The sequence below is a fragment of the Seriola aureovittata genome, chromosome 8 (genome assembly GCF_021018895.1).
Source record: "Seriola aureovittata isolate HTS-2021-v1 ecotype China chromosome 8, ASM2101889v1, whole genome shotgun sequence".
NCBI classification, from domain to species: domain Eukaryota; kingdom Metazoa; phylum Chordata; class Actinopteri; order Carangiformes; family Carangidae; genus Seriola; species Seriola aureovittata.
In genome coordinates this window covers 2,512,501-2,534,400 of record NC_079371.1, presented here as the reverse complement: position 1 = coordinate 2,534,400, position 21,900 = coordinate 2,512,501, and the positions used below count along the sequence as shown (strand labels likewise).

The 21,900-nt window shown below is 42.1% G+C and overlaps 2 protein-coding genes across 2 annotated transcripts in view; both read right to left on the bottom strand.

Annotated features, from left to right (window-relative positions):
• Positions 1 to 4,379: 4,379 nt before the first annotated feature.
• Positions 4,380 to 8,848, bottom strand: thoc3 (THO complex 3). The gene is made up of 6 exons (XM_056383660.1): positions 8,471 to 8,848; positions 7,613 to 7,769; positions 6,751 to 6,955; positions 5,520 to 5,681; positions 5,225 to 5,325; positions 4,380 to 4,857 (listed from the first exon to the last, which is right to left on the bottom strand). The coding sequence occupies exons 1-6, from the start codon at positions 8,648 to 8,650 to the stop codon at positions 4,694 to 4,696; spliced, it is 969 nt and encodes a 322-aa protein (XP_056239635.1). The 5' UTR covers positions 8,651 to 8,848; the 3' UTR covers positions 4,380 to 4,693.
• Positions 8,849 to 13,056: 4,208 nt separating this feature from the next.
• The window catches only part of shtn3 (shootin 3), a 28,619-nt gene continuing 19,775 nt past the window's right edge, over positions 13,057 to 21,900 (bottom strand). Inside the window, exons 5-17 of the mRNA XM_056383664.1 lie at positions 21,688 to 21,785; positions 21,434 to 21,515; positions 21,109 to 21,203; positions 20,658 to 20,804; positions 19,660 to 19,813; positions 18,097 to 18,271; positions 17,272 to 17,342; positions 16,970 to 17,073; positions 16,253 to 16,267; positions 15,966 to 16,031; positions 15,509 to 15,638; positions 14,209 to 14,515; positions 13,057 to 13,206 (exon numbers count right to left, since the gene is read on the bottom strand). Coding sequence (XP_056239639.1) covers positions 13,071 to 13,206; positions 14,209 to 14,515; positions 15,509 to 15,638; positions 15,966 to 16,031; positions 16,253 to 16,267; positions 16,970 to 17,073; positions 17,272 to 17,342; positions 18,097 to 18,271; positions 19,660 to 19,813; positions 20,658 to 20,804; positions 21,109 to 21,203; positions 21,434 to 21,515; positions 21,688 to 21,785 — 1,580 coding nt within the window. The 3' untranslated portion in view covers positions 13,057 to 13,070. The remainder of the gene's footprint in view (positions 13,207 to 14,208; positions 14,516 to 15,508; positions 15,639 to 15,965; positions 16,032 to 16,252; positions 16,268 to 16,969; positions 17,074 to 17,271; positions 17,343 to 18,096; positions 18,272 to 19,659; positions 19,814 to 20,657; positions 20,805 to 21,108; positions 21,204 to 21,433; positions 21,516 to 21,687; positions 21,786 to 21,900) is intronic.

The window sequence follows — 21,900 nt, the reverse complement described above, 5'->3', positions numbered from 1 at the left end:
CAGTTCGAACTCCGTCTCTGCATCTTTGAACATGGTGATTCACCTCAGATCCCATTTCAACAAAATCGATCATTTTAATCTGGAGACAGCAATTAAATCTTCGACGAGTAATTGCCTCACGAGGCCTGTGTGAAATTTAGACGAGGCCGTTCTGGTTTGAGCTCCGTGTACTCTGTATCTCATGAACAGGGTAATCAATTTTCTAAATAGCTATTAAAGCAGATAAAGTAGGCGATGAAATTCAACCAACCAATATTCTCTCTCAGTTTTAATGGTGTGATGCTGCACACATGCATTCACACACAAATAATGAGACTTGAATTTACTGAAAGACGAGCTCGAAGCTCTTTAAAAACACCTGATGATTCGTGTTGTATCAAGACATGACACAAATCAGAGATGCAAAATCGTTTTTATTTGTAGCCTATGGATATTTGGATGGATATTTGTCAACATAAGTCTTATTCTAATATTTTTGTTTATTATGACTATTGGTCGTGGTAACATTTTACTTACCAGCTGCACTGAAGACATTTTGTAAATGACATTAAACATAGAATAACCTGCAGTCGGACTCAGAGAGAAGCGTCTGAGATTATTTCTATTAAACTGAACATATCACATATCGAACCAATAAGATAATAATCTCATTGTTGACAAGTTCAGAAAATAGAAAAATATGAAGTGTTTGTTTCAGACTGTAATCCTTCCTCTAAACGCCGAGTTCCTTTCACATCAGTGTTCTCAGCCTCAGCATTTTGGTTGTGTTGAGAGAAAGCACATTTAGTCAGCTACCAGGAAATCAGAGAGAGGGAGGGAGAGAGGGAGGGAGTGTGACTGGCCATCAAAGAATCTCATCTCAATAAAACTCCAAAAATCAATCCAGAAGCCTCCGGTCAATGCAGCGCACCAATTATCCAGAACGGCGGAAGTGCCCTTTAACAGATTCAGAGACTTATTCGTTTTGACTGAAGCAAATGGACGGGTGGGTCTGATTATCTGCACACAGCTGCTCTTCCTTAACACACACACACACACACACACACACACACACACACACACACACACACACACACACGAATAAACACACAAATGCCACATCATTGATACACATGCAACTGCACACACACACACACACCTTGTCTGAAAGCATTAGTATGTGAATGGATTGATCAGCATGCCTGAGCACATCTGAGTCCTCCTCCTGATGAAAGAGAGGAGGATCACCTTGGGAAAAGCTGCTGTTCAATGAATGAGAGTATTGATCAATGTGAAAGCTGATTGAAGCTGCGAGCTCAAATCTGACACTGTGTCACCTCCTCTATGTTGAACATGTTAACCACATTAAGAGGAAATAAATATGGAGAGGCTGTTAACATGCAGCAGTTCCCAAAAAGCATCTTCTCCGTGGACTCAGAGTCAAAGACGAACATCTCAGACAATGTCAGTTAGATTTTTTTATTTTAAATAATTACGTTTTTAAATTTACAAATTTTAAAAAGCAACACTTGTAATTAAATTATTTAATTTTTTTTGTCCATAAACATAAATGTCCCATGATTCCTTGTGTGGATTACGGGGGACAACTCCTGGTTACTACTTCAAGTGCGTCAGTGTCTGTGAGAGTTACAGGTGTCTTTCCTTTCCTTAAAACATTGTGGGTGGTTTCTTTAACTTTAGGCTTGATCATACTGTAGGTTGTGCTCCAACATAATTTAATTCCCAAAAGCTCTAAAATAAGGACTAAAGTGAATAAATATAAACAGAACTCACGCAAAGGTATCATGGGGCAAAGAATAACGAGGATAGTGCACCTGAAATCTTAACATGACCAGGTATAAATGCTTCTCAGAACTAGATCGAGTGTAAGTGTATACAAGTGTATTTTTTAGGGGTTGCTGAATATTTCCTGAAGTCTGACATTAAATTTCACTATTTCTTGTTTAAGGCCACTTATTCCAACTTTCCTTATTGTGTGAAAAGTTACACGAGGACGTCACGAGGTGAAGAGACGTCGGTCTGACTCTCCTGCAGCTGATATTCATCAACGGTGAAATATGAGGTTATTACAGATGTGTCCTCCCTCTCTACCATGTACCGACCCGACAGTTTCTTAAAAGCAACAGAGGATTGGATCTATTATTTGGACTTTGCATAAACCAGTACACATATTTAATGCTGTTCTCTACCCACTGAGCTTTAAAGCCACATCAAAACGCCAAAACAACAGCGATTTATAGGCTCGCGGTAAATTGAACGATGCGGCTGCTCCATGTAGATCAGACCATTAAAAGTCAAATCAGATAGACCTTCCTGCTTACTCAATGAGACGGGCAGATGAAGGAGACCCCTCAGGCAGCTATATTTGATTTATCCTCCCATGATGCTCGCTGGCAATCACATCCATGGATATTGACCGACCTCTTCACAATGTCTCGGCTACAATAAATAACAGCTGCGATCAGCAGGGAGACCGATGGGAGGACACGCTCAAGGGCCATCCAACTGCACCAGGCCGGGACGCCGGACTCAAAACCAGGTGCTTGACTCGACTGATTTGCATCTCAGCTTCGGGATGATCCCTCAACAAGCTCACATTATTTTAATTATTTATGTAAGCTGATGTACGATGCCAGATTTACACATAAAATCACATCAAAATGATCAGAATACTGAATGTCAAATCGCCCTCTCGCCGGGAGGGATTCGTGAATTTCAAACTGATGTTAAGAAACTAAATGTGTAGCTCGACTCATGCAGAAGTTTGAGCACAGTTTTTATATTCTCTCTCTGCAGCCAGGTTAGTTCGGTCCACTGGACCACATGACACCAGGACTAATCACTGGCTCCCGCTCCATGTCCCTGGAGTTCGTACTGAGCTTTGAGGATCTTCTGCTTTTGGCTTCTCTGCACCTGAACTCACCACAAAACACATGAGAAATGAATGTGTTGGTACCTCTCGGTCATTTTAGATTCTTAATCTCTGACTTTTAATCTGTTTCTTTTAATTGATTTTTGTCATTATATTATTTATATCTTTGTTTTAATTGATGTTCTTTTTTAACTGGTATTTTTTATCCACTCCTCCATTTGAATCGAACACAGAGCTGGGCTGCAAAATCCCCAGATTTTGGGGAATGATGCAATGAAAGTATTTGATGATAGTCAACTGTTTATATAAAAAAAATATTCCCTAAGAAATAAACAACCTGTGGTTCATTTCATGCAGTGACTAATACAGGTGAGTCAGCAGAGAGGCGACACTCCACAGGAAGGTTTTGGGGCTTTTTGGTTTTCTTGGACGCCTCAGCTCCCATGTGGAGTTGAACTAAATTAAAATAAAGTAGGGGCAGTGGGACATCAAGGCTATGAAAGGAAACCAAGAGGCGAACACATCCTGCGGCCTGCTGGTCCGACGCTGGGGGGGGGGCGACCAGCTGCCACCGGCCCAGACCCAAGGCCTTAAATCTGGGCTCTGCTGTGTATTTATGACACGACGGAGGAAGATGAAGAGAGGAGAAACTGCTTCGACACGTCCGCTGTCACCTGGAGGTTGTTTTAGGGTTTGATGGACAGATCATATTTATGCAGAGGGCCAATAGTTTGTACCAATATTCAATAACTTTCAATAACAGTCTTTGATATATTTAATATTCATTTCAGGTTTAAAATAAACACTAACTCCAGGTGTTCCTCCATACAAATGTATAAATATATGCAAAATGATGACACTAAATCATTTTACCCTCCACTCTTGGTCATTGGTTCATTTTCTGTAGCAGCAGTAAAGAAAGAACCCTCCATTATAACAGCGGTGAGCAGTAATTAATATTTAATAACAAGCCAACATCAATCTGTTTTTGTGCAGAAGTGGGAGTGTTCTCCGGATGCAAATGTGTGTGAATGAAAGGCTGCAGAGCTTTTCTGTGTACATACAGTAATATTGGGTTAGTGTATATGTTTATTTCATCTACCCTCCTTTTATTATCTAATACATACACACCCACGCTGCAGGCACGCATGGACGGTTCAAGGTCCAGAGTAATTAAATGAGTGTTTCCTGCTCAGACTCTCTGCCGAGTCCTTCAGCATGAAAACAGCCTGAGCTTTCCTCTGCAGCTCTGCTGAAAAACCGTTGTTGTTTTATCATCGCTTGAGCATTAAAGACTGCAACCTGTTCACATATTTGATAAGCATTAACATTGACATATGTGATTGATACTGATATCAGGTATCAGCTCGTCAGGTTCTCACAGACCACAGTGAAAAACCTGACCTCCAACCTCCAACTGAAACACAACTCGCAGAATTTCTTGACTTGATTTTGTCAAATATCAAATGTAGTAATTCAGCAATCATGGATCGAGACAGACAAGAGCTACAAAGAGACCAGTTTTAATATCAAAAACAATGCATATTTTACATAAAAACAATATATTACAGCACAGGGAGTTGTGTTTTTATCTGTGTATAAAAACAGGGGAATGAAGCTGGTTGTTAAAGGAAGGTTAGGACAGCTGCACCATCTGCTGGTGGCTCAAGGTTACTGCTGCTTTAGGAGACTGAGCAGCAGCATCCTCTGGGCTGTACAGAAAATGTTTGTTCCCTTGTGATGCCTCCTTCACTTTGCTCAACTTCTTATGGTCGCTAAGACACGAGAGAGCAAACTACTTTGTACAGGTACAAACTTGTCTCAGGAGTCGTTGGGGAGGCCGAACAGTTTGACGGTGCCCGCCTCTCTGTTGTTGTCGTACTTGCCCTCCTTGTCGTCGCAGGCGTAGGCCAGCAGCGGCCTCTTTGGGTGCCAGGCGACAGTAAATGTTGGAGAGTCACACTGAACCTCCCACAGCTTCTCTCCTACAAACAGACGACACGTGAAGAAGTGAAAAGTGCGTCAAATTATTTAAGAGCAAACACAAAATCTGCGATCATTTAAAATTGGCACAGTTAAAAAGGCAGCAATCAATAAAAAGTACTGATGTTGATCTCTACTCGCGGTCTAAGTCTGCAATCAATTTCCAGAACCTTTCAATAACTTTCAAGGTCTTTTTGTGAAATTACAGGGCACAAGTGGGACCTGTTAAGTGTTGTTGCACAGACCTGGAGCTTAATTTGAGCAGCATATTTAACTAGAAAGTAAAAATCTCTAGACATTTAAGACCTGTGAAAGCCTTTCTACAATTTTAAGGTTGTTGTTAACAAACAAAGAGGTCGCTGCACTGACCTGTTTCCACCTCAGCGATGTCTATGAAGTGATCCTCGGAGGCCGAAGCCAACATCTTGCCGTCATGGCTGAAACTCAGAGTTCTCACCGGCCAGTCTAACCTGCAATAAAAACACATTTTCATAATAATAATAACAACATAATAACATTTTCATATCTATTTATCAATAAATAGAAAATTCCAAAAAAGACAAGAATATTGTTTAATGTGTATTTCTATTTATACATGAAGCACAACAACAACAACACACACACACACACACACACACACACACACACACACACACACACTGACCTGGAGAAGCAGCGGACACACACCAGCTCCTCCACATCCCACAGGCTGACCAGGGCGTCTGCACTTCCTGTGGCAAAGTATTTTCCTGTGGGGTCGAACTTGATGCAGATGCAGTTGGACGGGTGAGCGTTGATGGACTGGATGGGCTTCAGCTCTGGATAACTGCAAATCAACCAAACAGTTTATTTCAGGTCTGATAACATCACAGCAGCAGAGATTTAACACTTACAGGATCTTCACACCAGGTGTTTTTATTGGAGATGTTTAATGTAACTGCCTTTTAACTCATGAGGAAAAAAGTGCCATTTACAGGTGCTCAGAAAGGTGTTATTATGGTGTTAAATGAAACTAGAATTGTAAGTGAATAAGACAAACTGTAGATGACCCAAGAATCATGAGAGAAAAGCTCTGTTTACCTGGGAGGCTTTTTCCTTTGGTAGCCATGATGTTGCGTTGAGACGAGTCAGAAATTAAAAAATGTGAAAATAAAAACCTCAACGCAAAGTTTTTGGTAGAAGTCGTAGCCCCTCGTTTGAAAAGCTGAGCAGAATAAATGAAGTCTGCTGTCTCACATAAGTATGAAACTTATATTAGTTTATATTGCTTTAATATTAAACTAAATAAAACAGCAGCAGAACATGATGCTGACAGTTAGACAAGAGGAGGAACAGTTTGTTTCAATTTTTAAAACGCAGGCTACACCTGTCAAACAAAACAAAAGCACACTGCAGTTGAACAGTGGTCATTTTACAGGTGAGCACAAAGATCTTTTCTCAGAGACGCACAACAAACGGAGCTGCTCCACTGTCTGTGGATACCTTCATAATTCAGCGCAATCCAGCGTGCAGAGTAAGTGCAACCCCTCAAACCAGCAGGATGATCCAATAAATGAGCTGCCTGAGAGTCATGTGACGTGGCTGACTGAGGCCTCACTGTACGAAGGTTTCTTTATATATCGTATCCTGCAATAGCTCAAAGAAACCAGAACCAGCCTTGTGTGTCACGGTCAGATTCTTCTACCGACTTCACTGCTTAAAAACTACAAATCAAACACCAACAAGAAACCAGTATCTACCATCACACCATCAGCAGACAGTGGCAGCTGGCAGGTGTCGGTGTGTGAAAACTGACTGAGAGCACAGTTCTCACACAGCTTTTGTAGAATAAGTAAAAGAGCTTTTGTTTCTTGTCGAATCTCACTTTCACAGTTAAGTTTCTGTTGAGTTCTTACCTCAGAATATTGATGCAGCCGTTGCCGTTTGTGAGGAAGAACATGTCGTTGTCGTTGTTCCAGGAGATCTCGTTCACCTCGAACTTGAACTGTTCCTCCGCCTTGGAGCGATGAGTCTTGGCGTCGATGAAGGTCACCACGTCATCTTTGTTGCCAACAGCGATAGTTTGACCATCAGGGCTCCAACAGATGTTGATGTTTTCTCCTAAAAATCATTAGAGATTTTTTTTAATTACATTTTTGATCGTTCTTAGTTATTTTCCTCCCTCACACAATAATGAAATGTTTCTTCATCAGCCACCTGTCTTAAAAATCTGTTGTTGTTGTTGCTGTGTTATGCATTATGTATACACCAGCAAACAATAATAAAATAAATAAAAATAAAATCTCTACAAGCGGTTTTAACTTTAAATGCCCTAACAAACTCCCTAAATTAAATGACAGGCTTTGCAGTATATATTTTCCTTTTTTTTCCCCACATGGTCGGAGAAAAAATGGAGCAGCTGGGAGGAAGCAGGGCGTCTGGTGGGTTCTGTCAGTAGTAGGAGGTGTAACTCAGGATGTGTTACTGTGAAGACAAGCGTCTGGAGTCCTGCTGTTAAGCTCGTGGCTGAATCACATCCGCAGAAGTTCACACATATTATTGCTGTTTACATGTCTACCTTCATGGTAATCAAACCTCATATCTTGCTCCACTTTGACCAACTTCATCCAGTTTGAAAAGAGCAAAACAGACAACGAATAGTCTTTGTGTGTTTTACTTAGACACGCTGCTCCATCTATATTTCGATTTGTATTATTTTCTTTACATAAAAATGAAAAAAATTGCTAATGGTATAAAATTTTGATGATTAAGTCTCACCTTTTGTATTGACGGTGGCAATGCATTTAGTGGTGCGGACGTCCCATATGCGGATGGTCTTGTCTCCAGATGCTGTGACGAACAGATCAGGGTTGGTCGGATGCCAGCAGAGCTGATCTACACTGTCACCATGACCTCTGTAGTTGTTCTCTTTCACCTGTGGACAGAGACAAAGTCAGACTTAACAGGTGCATCGGCCCAGTTACAATGAGCCTCTCTGCAATAAACCCTTACAAGATAAGTAACACATGTGTACGATCATGATACTGTACAAAGACCACATTAAATATAAATAATAATAATAATAATAACTGAGCTACACACTGGTTGTTTCCATTTTTTATTAATCATATGCCAATTTATATAAGTAAAAGACTTAAGCTAATTTAGGACGAAGAGAAGCTAATATTTTTCATTACGCCTCGTGTTTCTTAAGGCTTCAAGAAATTTGAGATGCGAGCAGATATTTAAGGCAACATAATTCTGCTTTGAATGTTGTTCACATTGCCTTTCACTCTGTGTATTTCCTAAATATTCAAACACTGTCTTCAGACTTTCATTAGCGAGACTGTGAGCTAAGACTGAGAGCTAACGTTAAAAATGTGAACTTTTCTCAAAGGAATCTGGCTTAGTATTTTACATAATTAAAGCAATGGGGAATTCGTGGCTATGACAAGCGTTAATTTATAAACCCAGTAGTGTGCTGTAGAGGATTATCTACAAGGATGTGACATATTACAGACGATCGAAAAATAGTTTTGTTTGTCACAGTTCACTAGCATTAGCCCTGCACGCCCATTCATTCACTGAAAAGACGCTAACGCTAGCATGCTAGTCGGGAGCTGCACAGCGACTCACCAAACGGTCCTTTTCGAGAACAAAAACGCTGGCTGTTTTGTCAAAAGACCCAGAGGCAAGTCTCCTGCCATCACAACTCCACGCCACCGAGTGGACCTTCGCGGTGTGAGCCGGGAATTCTCGACTTTTGCTGTTATTTTTGAAGCTCTCTTGCATTTCTTGGTAGTACTGCGACGCCATCTTGAAACCCTACGTAATAACTTAGCGGCGGCAGGAAACCGGCGGTGTGTGACTATACCGCCACCTTGTGTTTAGGAGTACGAACGAAAGCTCTACTTGTTAATTCTGTTTGCTTGATAAAGTCAATTACATTTCTTCAAAACAAGAAAATTAAGGCTGTTTTTTTTACGAATTTATATTCCACAAAGTCCCAAATTTGGCTAGAAAATGTTTCAGAGTTGATAGGAAAATAATTACAGCAGTTAGTCCCGACCAAGTGATTTGATTGGACGAGAGGCATTCCACGAGTGCTGATGTAGAGTACTGGGACTTTTCACTACATGTGTCCCTCCGCGTTACAGGTGTTCTGTTAACAGTTAATTAGCGTTACATTAACGGTCGTTACCTACAGGGGCCAGACATTGTAAACAACATTGTAAACGTTGAATCTAATTGTGTCAATTACTAATTTTCACTGCTGCCACATAAAAAGAGGCAAAGATTTTTCTGATGTTACTATTTTGAATTTACATGACGTGGGTGGGGAATGAATTTGGCATTTAACAGCATTACTAATCTAATAGATTTAATGTTTAAATGACAAATAAATCCAGACCAGTATGTGATTCTGTAAGTATCAAGTCAATGTCTTCACTTCTCTGAACTGAATATTAGGCCAACAGAAGAACTTATTATTATTATTATCATTATTATTATTATAACAGATCTTCTGCCTTTCTGAGGGCAGCTCTGAATTTGTTGGTCTCCACTATCTTCTTTGTGTGCTCCTTCCTTTTCAAAAGTGTAGCCCTCATCCTGCATCTCGCTCCAAATAAAGACAAACACTGCTTGTTTTATTTTGAATTGCAATTTATTTCAAGTGATGCTAAAATGAAAATCCATGTTTTAAAAAACTTTTAACACTCCATTTATATCCCAAACACACACAATATCTATAGTCACCCAAACTCTGCCAGATACAGTAAATCCCTTTGTTAAATAGCCACTTGGTTGACAACTATGCAAAGACCCAAAACGTAACCCAGCTGCAGGACAACTCTACAGCCGTCTGAAGGCCTGTGCAAGGCCTCGATATGCATAATATTCACACCTGTGACTGTTTAATAGCTCTGACGGGTTGTTTTATGTGCAGCCTAACAGTTCATTACCTCCTTAACATCCGGTCCTTTGCATTAGAATAAAATACACGGAGGGGACAGAACAAAATGCACTTTTATATGTGTGTTTTAAGAAAGAATGACAAGGTGTGAAACCATCATACAAATGTGCCTTATGTAATTGCATACTCTTCAAAATTGTTCTTAAATGTGTCAGGAAAAGCTATATATAGACAGCAGGCCCCTACAAAATAAAAGTCAAGGAATGCACGGTGAAATGTGTAAATGTGAGCGTGTTGACCGAGTACAGAAACAATGAGGGCGTCTCAGAAGAGGTGCATACAGGACTCCGGCCTCAGTGCTGATTCAGTGGAGGAAGGCATGTGGAAGACATCTTATCTCTGGTGGAGGGACTATGACGATATCTCATGAGTTTTAACACCACAAAATGTTAATTCTGGACGTATAGGTTTAGAGGCAGGTGTCTGTGGAGAGGTAGACAAAGTACACAAGCACCCCAGTCTTCCAAAACTGTTCCAACCATTTGCTTATTTCACCATTTGAAAAAAAAAAAATGGCTCGTCTGTTTCTCCCATGTGTTTTATTATCAAGGCGGGTTTGTCCCACGGACCCTGAGAACTTTTCTGTTAGCTGTGATTTAGTTGGAGCTGTGCTGCTAAGTGGGTTTCCATCCAAATGTAGCATGAATTAAATGAAGAAATGTGCATTTCCATCCACTGCTGATATGCAAGTATTAAAGTTAATGAAGATAAACAGCAGGTGGTGCGATCTTTCCCAGTCAGATGATACTAAACCATTGCATACCTTCTACGCTAACTTCTCCAGCTCAGCCCAGCATAAAAACACTTTTACAGTTTCAAGATTTTCTTTGAATTTCTTTTTTTTATGCTCAAATTAAAAAACAGGATGGAAACCCACCTACGGTCTTTGTTGTTGTTGTTGTTGTTGTTGTTGTTGGAGAAACCTCTTGTTCTATTCCTCTAAAAACCTCACATTCATGTTCCCTGTTTGTCCGACTTCCACACCAAAGCCTTACACTGACACTGACACACTGATAGTCGACACGCTGAAACCTGAACAGGAGCCTCAGCAGCTGAAGAGGAAGAAAGGAACCGTGTCTTCCCACATGCAGAGCTTTCTGGACTTTCTGTTGTTTTGTTTTTGTTTTTTAAACCCTGGTTGTAAAAGTTGTTCCTGGTTGTTTTCACTCAGCCTCCCTCCGTTTAGACTCAGGAAGAGGTTGGATTAAAACAGAACGTGATCCTCTAAATACCTGGATACTACAGTCAGGGCTGCACAATGAACACTTCACTCACATACAGACTGAGGGGGGCGACAAAAAGAATCTCAACTCCAGGTCCATTTACTTTGCTTTTTCTGGAGCTTTCAGCCACATCTCATAGCCTTCATTAGTGGATGTAGTTTGCTTAGAAAAACCAAATCAAGTGGAACCTGTGATACGTTTTTTTGCCAATCAGTCTAACTGGGGAAACTTATTGATATATCAATGATCCACTTTGATCCAGAGCAAAATGATGACACGACTGATACGGCCTGATCGCCATGTAATTTGGTGTCCTTGTTTTCGTGGTCCCCATAGAATGAATCCTAAAGATTTTTGGTGACCTCCTGACCTTTCCTCTAGCGCCACCATCAGGCCAAACTTTCCACTTTTACATATTAAATATTACCAGTTATATACCTGCCCCCAGTTGACTTTAATAACACTATGATCTTTCCGCTAGCGCCACCCTCAGGATAAATTTAACATTTTTTTTGCTCCACCACTGGAAAAATCATCAGCATGTTTCTTCCATGATTTGCTGGGTGTAAGAACATGGGATTAGTCTTTAGTTTCCATGCTGATCACTAATCCAAACACCCCAGAGACAGGGAGGAAACCATGCATGATTTAAAATCAACCAATGACAAAAATATCACCATTAAACAACATGCAATTTGTCTTAATTTAGAAATTCTCATTTGTTTTTGCATTGTATTGCAGCTGATGAAGCTGTTGATTATATATAAATCAATTGTGCAGCCCTCACGACGACTAGGAGTAAAGAACAGGTGGAGGAGAAGCAGAAGAAGTTGTAGAGTACATTACAGTGCATTCCTTCTGATGACACAAAGTCATACTGAACAGATCCTTTGTGCATCAAATAGAAAAAAAAAAAACAAAAAAACATCAACCTAAAACTTTGCAGTCATTGTACAAGTCGAAGTGTTTGAAGAAAAACCGAGGCTCTGTGCAAAAAAAGTGCCGCTTCCCTCAAACGGTTCAGTCAGTCTGTCGTCAAGGATCCGCAGGTTCGTATCGAGAAAAGACGTGACGTTCAGCAGGTTGATAAACGCTCCGGTTACTGGAGAACAACGTAGAACATCAGCCACTGTAGAAAGCTCCACGCCGACTGCTCTGTTACGGGACATTTAGCTGTTTATCACTATCAACTTTATTGAACTGTAGAAATAAGCAGCTGAAATCATCATTTTGTGTATCTCCGAGATTCACCACAAATAACTGTCTGGTTATCGGAGATGATAAAGTCTGGAAACTGAATGAAAGCGTTGCATTAAACCAGTGGTTCTCAGACTTTTGCAGAGGTAAAACTACACAGTGTTTAACTGAAGGGGAAAGGCCACCATTAGAAAACAGGTATGACAAATAAATGTGATGTAAGTTTTCTTGTTTCCTAAACATTGGACTATTAATACTTTGTTTTTCTCTTTATAGAAAAACCTCATTTACAGGCCAGACGGTGTAATGCGCTAATGAGACGTGACGGGCAGCAGCTGCATTTATATGGATACTGAAAACACGAGCATGAAAATACTGAGTGAATTGAAAGAAGCTGTTCAACCTGCAAACTCATGCTGGAGCTGGTTTAGATGGATAAGAGTAACAGTCTGCACGTGTGTTAGTAACTGCTGAGCAACAGTCGCAGTCAGCGTTTGAGAACCTTTCTACAATGGCTGGACGTGTTGGGGTGCGTTCACACCAGGCACACCGTGAACATCGGTTCATCTAAACTCCCTCGTTCACGTGAAGACTTGGTAAATTAGCTACATGTTAGTCACGTGACTTTTCTTTACAGGTTCCACTGCAGTTAGTTTTTAAATGGTTAGTGATAATCAAAAAAAAAAAAGTACAACAAAGTCAATTTTTCCCATTTGGTTTCCGAGGTGTGAACGCACCCCACATCATCTGATCATCATCGATCAATAAAAGCCTGGAACAGATTAGAGAGAGAACCCCCCACCCCCCCCCCCCCCCCCCCCCCGGATCCTCAGAGTCCAGCCTAGCACTCGGGGTCAGCGCCGCCGTTGACCGGCCCGGCGCAGACGGCGGCGCGCGCGTCCTCGCTGGGTTCGCCGTGGTCGACTCCGTTGGATTCGACACACTTCTTCGTCCCATTTCGATCATCCTCGCCGACGCTGTTTGGGGCGGAGACAAAAAACTCTGAGTCTGAGAATCAAAGCAGATGCTGTTCATCTGCAGAACACAGCTTCACTTTACAGACACTTCAGGAACCTGGGAAACTTTGACTTCCTGTCCCTCAGAGTCGTCCATGTCACTTCCTGCTGGCTATTTTTTAAAATTCATACAATCACACAGAGAGGAGAAACTGTGAGCCGTCCTCTCTCTGAACTATCTGCAGCGTCATGTTTCTTTAACAGACTCAAAATATGAAAGCAATGGTTGGAAACTGTATTACTGCCGAACTGCATGTAAACATCTTCTCCAGTTTCCCGCCTTAATCTGATTTCTCTCAGTAATCTTCTTGTGAGTCTGTGAACGCAGCACATGTGGCTGAGGTGGCGTCCAGCTGTTACAGACTGGAGAATTACATAAACATGAAAAATACGTTTCGTTATTGACAAAATATTATTGTGTTTCGTTAATTATCACTTTTACTTTACACTAAATGCAGCAGCATATCCTTTAGTATCGGTATAAAATATATATGACGAAATGGAAACATAAGCAACTTTTTTCTATCACACACACACACACACACACAGTCACACGTTGATGATACGTCAGAGGCAATGTGAATTTCCCAATTTGGGATCAATAAAGTCTATCAATCTAATTTGCCCAAGGACACTTCTACATGCGGACTGGAGGAGCCGGGGATCGAACCACCAACCTCCTGAACCAGAACCATCAGATAACTCTGTGAGGTCAGAGGTCATCAGTGACCTACAGAGAAAACTTGACCTCAACGATTAGTTAATTAATCCATTAATTGATTATCAGAAAAAGCTTTTGATCAATATTTAAAAACTTAAAGACGTTTTGAAGGATTTACGGAGTAAACAGTCAATCAATTCATTGGAAAATGAATCAATAATAAAAGTAATCGTTAGCTGCAGCCCTTAGCGTGAGTTAGCTTAGCCGCCCCTCCCCCCGTGTGTGGTGCAGTGACGCTCCACCTGTTGACGCAGCCGTTGCTGACCGGAGACTCTGCCGTCTCCCTCTCAGACAGGGAGCTGCAGGACCTCCTCTCCTGCCAGGAGCCCACTCTGGACTCCCGGCCTGTGTCCGAACTCTTCCTCCTGGCCACGATAGGTCCCGGCCCCGACCCCCGTCTCTCCTGGCCCGCCCTGGACCCCGCGGGGTCGGAGGGCGTGCTCAGCAGCCCCCCCGGTCCCTCTGGATCCTTGCCCGAGTCGCTGCTGGTGCGCCTCCCGTTCAGGCTGTCGGAGGACGAGACGTGGCTCATCTGGCCCTCACGCTCATCTGAGGAAGAAGAAGAAGAAGAAGAAGAAGAAGAAGAAGAAGAAATGTAAAAATGTCTCAATCCTGCTTTTAAATCAGCTTTTGTTTTAGTTGAACAACTGAGGGAAGAAAAATTATTTCCCTTTAACACCCTTAAAGTTTCCTGAAAATGTTCACTTAAGTTTTGCAACATTCACTGAATTAATGGTGATAAATGAAGAAAAATAACTCTTAAGAAATTCCCTTCGCTAAAGAGAAATGAAGCCTTAAGTGTCTTTAGTAGAAAACTCGAGGTGTTTTGTGCAGCCGGCTCATACATTCTTTCATCTTCTGTCCTTTTCAGTTTCAAAGGAAAAATGTCTCAACTTCTTTTAAGTTTTTTTGTATTAACACTTTCATTTCCTTCTTTCATACGCATCACATGTTTATGTTGATGTGCTTCTACACAGTCTGATCTGTTTGACTCCGTCTGCGTTCCTCACACTTTTAAATGAAGCAGCTGTTTTCATCAGGAGGTCGATCAATCACGGAAAAGCTGATAAATCCACATCATCAGCAGAAATCTGACCTCATTAAACAGCGTGTGTGTTCATTCTGTGGGGGCAGCGCGCCCTCTTCTGGACACACACACACACACACACACACACACACACACACACACACACACACACACACGCACACACACACACACAGCCTCCCTCACAGCGTGACATTCGTTGTAAGTGCAGCCACAGCGGGAGTTGAACCTCTGACCTCTGCAGTGTGAACACCACATGTTCTGAAAATCGAGCGACATGAAAATTAACAGCACAGCCTCACATGAACCCGACTGAGCCGAGTCCATCTCTGAATTCACACACACACACACACACACACACACACAACACACACACACACAGCTTTTAACTCGTTTTCACTCTTTCTTTTCTTTGAATGTTTTCTATAAGGAAAATAAATGGAGCTTTGCAGCCAATGTGGTGATAAACTGTGACTCTCCTCCTCAGGTGTGTTTACCTCCGGAGCCGGCCTCTCCCGCCTTGTTGCGCCTGCGTCTCAGGATGACCTCCAGCTCGCTGTCCTTCTTCCCCGGCGGAGACGGCCCGGACTCCTGAGAGCCCCTGCTGGGACTCCTCTTCACCGTCTCCTGGAGGACAGACGCAACCGTCACTGCAGGAGGTTCTTTAATCTATAAAACAAGTCTCCATAGTTTCACCAACACTGGTAACTCAACATCACAGACATTAATAACATAGAAGTCTTGTGACTAACATTGTTTTAAATCATTGCTAATGAATTTTAATCCCTTAACAACAACAACACGTTGAGGAAACTTTCTGGAGTTTCATTTCTGAACGAAGATCGACAGATAAATGTTTATATTTTCAGTTTTTTATCAGCTCGTGTTTCTAACTTAGCAGCAAACAGCAGAAACTGTGCTTCCTAACGCTGTGTAGTGTAAACCCATTTTTACCAGGATGCCTTTCAGTTCGTCCATGGCGCTCTCCTGTTGTTTCTCCTCACATATCGGAGGCGGCGGCTGAAAAACAAAACACAAATGATTGTTTGTCTTGTAATTCAGCTGCAGAATCACAAAGCAAACGTGTTTAAGTGATTTGAGTGTGTGTGTGTGTGTGTGTGTGTGTGTGTGTGTGTGTGTGAGTGTTGGGGGTCAGGGGGGAAGGGAGACGTCTCTTTCTCCCCCGGGGGAGCGACCACGGCGTCACGTCACAAGATTGATGCAAATGTCAATATACTCACTTTTACTGCTGCTCTCTGCGGCGGAGACGGAGAGACATGGAGAGGAGAGAGAGAAGAGAGCAATCAGCCGGAGTGCATCAGACCGTATGAAACATGGCGCCAAGCGACCTGACAGTGTTTACAGACGTGATGTTTACAGACGTGATGTTTACAGACGTGATGTTTACAGGAGGAGGAGGAGGAGGAGGAGTCACAGTGACGCAGGATGATGAAGCTGGAAATATTGATGTTTTTGATGTTTTTTTTTTTAAATAATTCTCAGGTCGCAGGAATATCTAAGGACGTCTGTTGCCAGGGTGATGTGACCTTTGACCTTTGACCCCTTGCTTTTATTGCATGTAGGGTCAAGAATCATGGCAAAAAAAAAAAAACCCTGGAAAGTTTATTTTGAAGGATTTATAGAGAGAGAGTTTAAATCTCCCTCTCTGGATGTTTGAGGCTCAGACGGAAACATATGATGACACTGTGTTTGGCCTGATTTCATTCTTCTGATTTCATAACATATAAAATAAATAAAACATTTTTGATAAGGAACCTTTAATGTTTCCTAAAATCAACAAAACGTGTGGAAGATCTCTGGCTGATAAACTACGTGACTGTGTTTTTACATTTCAACATGAAAGTTTGTTCTTGGATTCATGATCAGAAGAATAAAAGATTACTGATCAATAAAAAACAGACAGGTTTCTCTCTAAACGCTCTCTGTCTCGTCCTCACCTTGCTGTCCTGACTCTTGACGGGCCGCAGGACGACGCCATGTTTGATCCTCTCCATCATCTCATTCACCGCCTTCACCTTCACGTCGTCCACGCCCTCAGCAGCTGGAGAGCGAGAGCGAGAGAGAGAGAGAGAGAGAGAGAGAGAGAGAACATAATAACATATAATATCACACCAGGTGATATTATGTTGTCGTGCTGTATATTAAATATTACAAGACAAAGTCAAAACTCATCAAATAACCACAAATGAACTGAATCTAACGACACACTGTAACTATAAACAGGTGTGACGGGACTCACCTGGAGGCTGCTCTGCCTTCACAGCTGCTTTCGAGCCTTTTGAAGATTTCCTCATGATGGCGATCAGAGAGCTGAAGGAGAGACAGACAAACAATTATTTAGTATCATTTATTTATATATTTATTTATTTTTTAACAATGCAGATAGAAATATATGATTACAAGTGTTTTTTTTGTGAGGTCAAGCACACAAACACAGTCTCTGTATAGAAAAAAACACAAATAATAAATTATATAAATAAATATATCAAATATCAATTAAAAAGAACAACCTTCAAATAAATATGAATATTAATTGAAATAAGTAATATAAATAAATAAGAAGTGAAAGAGTAGATAAGGAAATAGGAAAAAAAGGAATAAATAAATGAATAAGTAAAATTTTTAGCAGGGAGGGAGTGAAGCTGGTGGAATAAATGACTATAATATTCATTTTGTAGGAGTGCTGTGATTAATCAGATCCTGATCAGCTGATAATTACTATTAAAAAGACTCAGTAAATGCTCTCAGCTTTTATAAATGTCCTAGCATGTGTTTCTGCTCAGCCTTGATTGTTCCTTCACACACCTGCTTCACTGTCTGATGTAGAAAGTGTTCTATAAATAAATATAAAGAAAAGAGCCTCCAGCAGATAAATCATCTGTTATTGCTCATGTTTTTGGTAAATCAGTCTCTTCTTCCGAGCAGCTGAGTAAAACGATGCCCCGCCCCACTGTTAACAGTGCGTGGCGTTGTAGCTGAGGCGTGTGCGGCGCAGCAACCACAGAACACGCGTGTCACTGCCGTGATGTGGAGCGTGCGCCTGCTCCGCTGCCGCCGTCCTCACCTGAGGGGGTTGCATCTCGACGGGGGAGGTGGGGGAGGAGGGGGAGGGGGAGGAGGAGGGGGAGGTGGTGGCTGCGGGGGAGGGGCGGGAGGCGGGGCCACCCCAGGTTCAGGGGGAGGGGGTGCCGTGCTGGTCGTCATGGTGATCTTTTTCTGGGTCTCCTGGAGCTCGTGGACTGTGGAGAGGAAACAGTGGAAACAGATAAAACTACTGACATCTGCTATAACACTATTACTACTGCTGTTACTATTACTGCTGCTGTTACTATGACTACTGCTGTTACTATTACTGCTGCTGTTACTATGACTACTGCCCAAGCATCTGTTGTGTCATGTTAACTAATTTCGGTTGGTACTTTCTTCTTCTGGGGAAAGAAATCCTTCCCCGTTTTCCCTCCAGAGTGACGCCTCTTACCCCAACACACCATCTCTGGTCCCCGTGCAGCACGCAGGCCCCATGAAAGACGCCTCTGTTCATCTATTTATTTATTTACTTATTGTCCCTTTTTTTGTGTGGTTGGAGTCAGTTGGTGGTTTTGGCGCTGACTTCCTGTGACCCATTTAAAAACCGAACAGACAGATGCCGTGTGGCACGAGGGGAGAAATTGTGCATGTTTGCCAGATTTCCTGCAGCAGATGGGTCGACGGTCTGTGTCAACGAAACAAACACACAACTGAGGACACGGAGGAGAGGGGAGGAGACCAGTGACCCTGTGCAACACACATTTTCTACTTTAGTTATACGATTTATTCTAATTCTTACTGAGGAAAGGAAACTGCAGAAGAAGAAAAGTGCAGTTTAAAATCTGACTTCTGTGGCGATTTCTATGTCTCAACAACAGCCGAATATTTCTGAATATAAATGGTTTTTACTGCCTAAATTAAAAACCTGACTTTTCCTTTGAATTTTTCCAGAAGGAGCTGTTCAACCAAACTGCATTAAAACATTTTAAGTTAAGCTTATGCCATTTCAGGTGTTTTTTTAGTTCATATTGTATTTTATATGAAAAATATGCATACATTTATTCCAACCCAATCAAAGACGTTATGAGCAGACTTCACAGAGTTAATCAGAGAACTCAAACTGGGTCAAACAACATGTGCCACTATGGGCCATAGTAAATGTACCAGTGCATAAATTCATTGTGCAAATCTGCCCATGTGTTTCTGCAGGTGGCTGCATGTCAGTGAAGAGCATGTTGATATTTGGGTTCATTGATGCTTCCAAAGCTCCCGACATCCCCATGGTTTATTCCTCTTTTATAATAATTTCTTATAACGGACATAATCAAATGATCTCACTATGGAAATCTTTATATATATACAGTATATATATATATATATATATATATATATGAGTGTATCAAAAGAAAAATGGAGGATGTGTTTAAACCCTCTGTGTTTTAAAGTGTCCATCCCTCTGTTCTCCTGCTCCTCTTCCTCTTCCTGTTCCTCCACCCTCTTGTGGACTCCCTTAACTCAACCTGCTGTTTCCACTTTGTATATGTATGTGTGTGTGTGTGTGTGTGTGTGTGTGTGTGTGTGTGTCTCCACCTCCGCCCACCTCTGCTCTCCAGATCCTCGTTCTTCTTCTCTGAACGCTCCAGTCGTCCCTCCGACTCCTTCTTCTCCACCTCCAGCAGCTCCAGCTGCCTCTGCAGAGCCTCCAGCTGCTTCTTCACACAGCTCTGCTCCAGCTGGGCCTCCAGACTCTGCACCTACACACACACACACACACACACACACACACACACACACACACACACACACACACACACACTGTTAATGTCGGTAAAACTTAATCGCCTTTTAATTGTTTATTTGAAAAGAAAATATTCATTTAATTTCCACGATAAACATTTTTATCTTCTCTAGAAAAACCTGGAACAACCTTGTTGTTTTAGTCTTGAAGGACACAGGACTTCTATTTGACCTTAATAAGTCACATGTGACTTATTAAGGTAAACCTCATGTACCATCAGTGTGTGTGTGTGTGTGTGTGTGTGTGTGTGAACCAAACAGGTTAAAACGCTTCAAGACTTCAGCTAATTAGTCACCTTTGACTTCATATCTGCAGACATCTAATCACCTGACGGACTTCATGGATAAACTGCACGCTCCTCATGCCCCAGCTGTTTTTATTCTTTGCCTTTAGCAAACTAGATTTTATTTCAGGATTATTTTTAATGGTGTTTTGCCGTTGGTCTAGATTGTGAGTCAAAGGCCGAGGCCACGTCCGCACTAATTCACGTACACTGGGCGAGTGCGAACAGGAAGCGGACTGTCTCCTCTGCAGTTGGTTAGTTGCAGAGAATACTCTGCGTGAGGAACAGTAAAGACAGCTGTAGCGTTAAAATGCAGAAACAACAGCTGCTAGCAAAGACAACAGCAACACTTGTAATTCGTTATCCATGTTGCATTCACCACAGGAAGTCGAGACTACAACGCAACCCCGGAGATTTCAAAATAAAACAGGTTTTAGGGGCTCAAAAACTCCAAAACGTGATGACAGACGAACACCTCCTTCCTGACTGTAAACCTGCTCATGGTTTCATGCGTTACCTTCTGCTGATGCTGCAGACGCTCCTCCTCCAGGGTTTTGGTGACGGCAGCGACGTCCTCCAGAGCTTTCAGCAGCTGAACGCTGGGCTCAGTGCTCTGCAGCAGCAGCATGCTCTGCCTGTTGGCCTCCTTCTGCTTCACCAGCATCTGCAGGAGGCCGAGGAGGAGGAGGAGGAGGAGAGGGAGAATCATCATCGTCTACATTTTAACTTCCAAACATATCGCTGCAGTTTGTCCATCACACGCAGGGCTGTTTGAATCCTGCAGGCTTTTCACTTTTCAGGTCAGTAAACAGCAGATTCGGGACATTTCATTAATCAGGCTCCGCACATCAGTTACCAACGCAACAACACAGGTTCATCACCGGAGCTAACAGCAGCTTCACCCCACAGCTTTTAATTCAGTCGGTCCGATACGAGGATTCATGTTTCTCCACGTGAAGCGTCTTTACCTCGTGTGCGTAAGTCTCGGCTTTGACCCTCAGGCTCTGCTCCAGGTCCAGCTGCTCCTTCATCCCATCGTACTCCTGAGCGGCCATCATGGAGACTGCACGGACAGAGGGAGGAAAGAAAACAATGTATTTACACTCATGTGAGTTGACATGACAACTCACTTGTTTCATGCTAATATTAGCATGACAACACGAGTACAGTTAGTTCTAACATGCTAATTTACACAGATAAACAAATACCACATTTAGCACAATGACTCAGGCATTAATTAAAACCTGTTGTAATGTCGGTGTGAACCTGGGCTTCCTGTGTGTTGTGACTCACCTCTGTTAAATCTCTTGATGGTTTTGTTTTGCTGCTCAACAGTTTCTCGAAGCTCCTTCATCTCTGCCTGATCTTTCTCTGACTGCAGACGGAGGAAGACAATTCAACAAAATCAGCATCCGGACATTTTGAAAAGAGGAGTTTCAGCCTCTTCACCTGTGCTTCTGTCATTGTGGAAAACTAACTGTATAACTTTAAATGCTTTGCCATGAGATCTTGGCGGGTCTACGTCCATACAGCTCCTCTCTCCTCACCTGAAGAGTCAGCTCCTCTATCCTCCTCTGCTGGTCATGCACCTGACAAACAAAGTTCTTCTTCTCCTCCAACAAGCTGTTCACCGTCTCCCTCAGCTCTGTCAAAAACAACAACAACAACAGATGAACACGTGAACTTGACGTGCGCTCGCACTCAAACATCACAATTTCTGAGCGTTCTATTGTTGAACAGGAGTGAATCACAAACCAAAG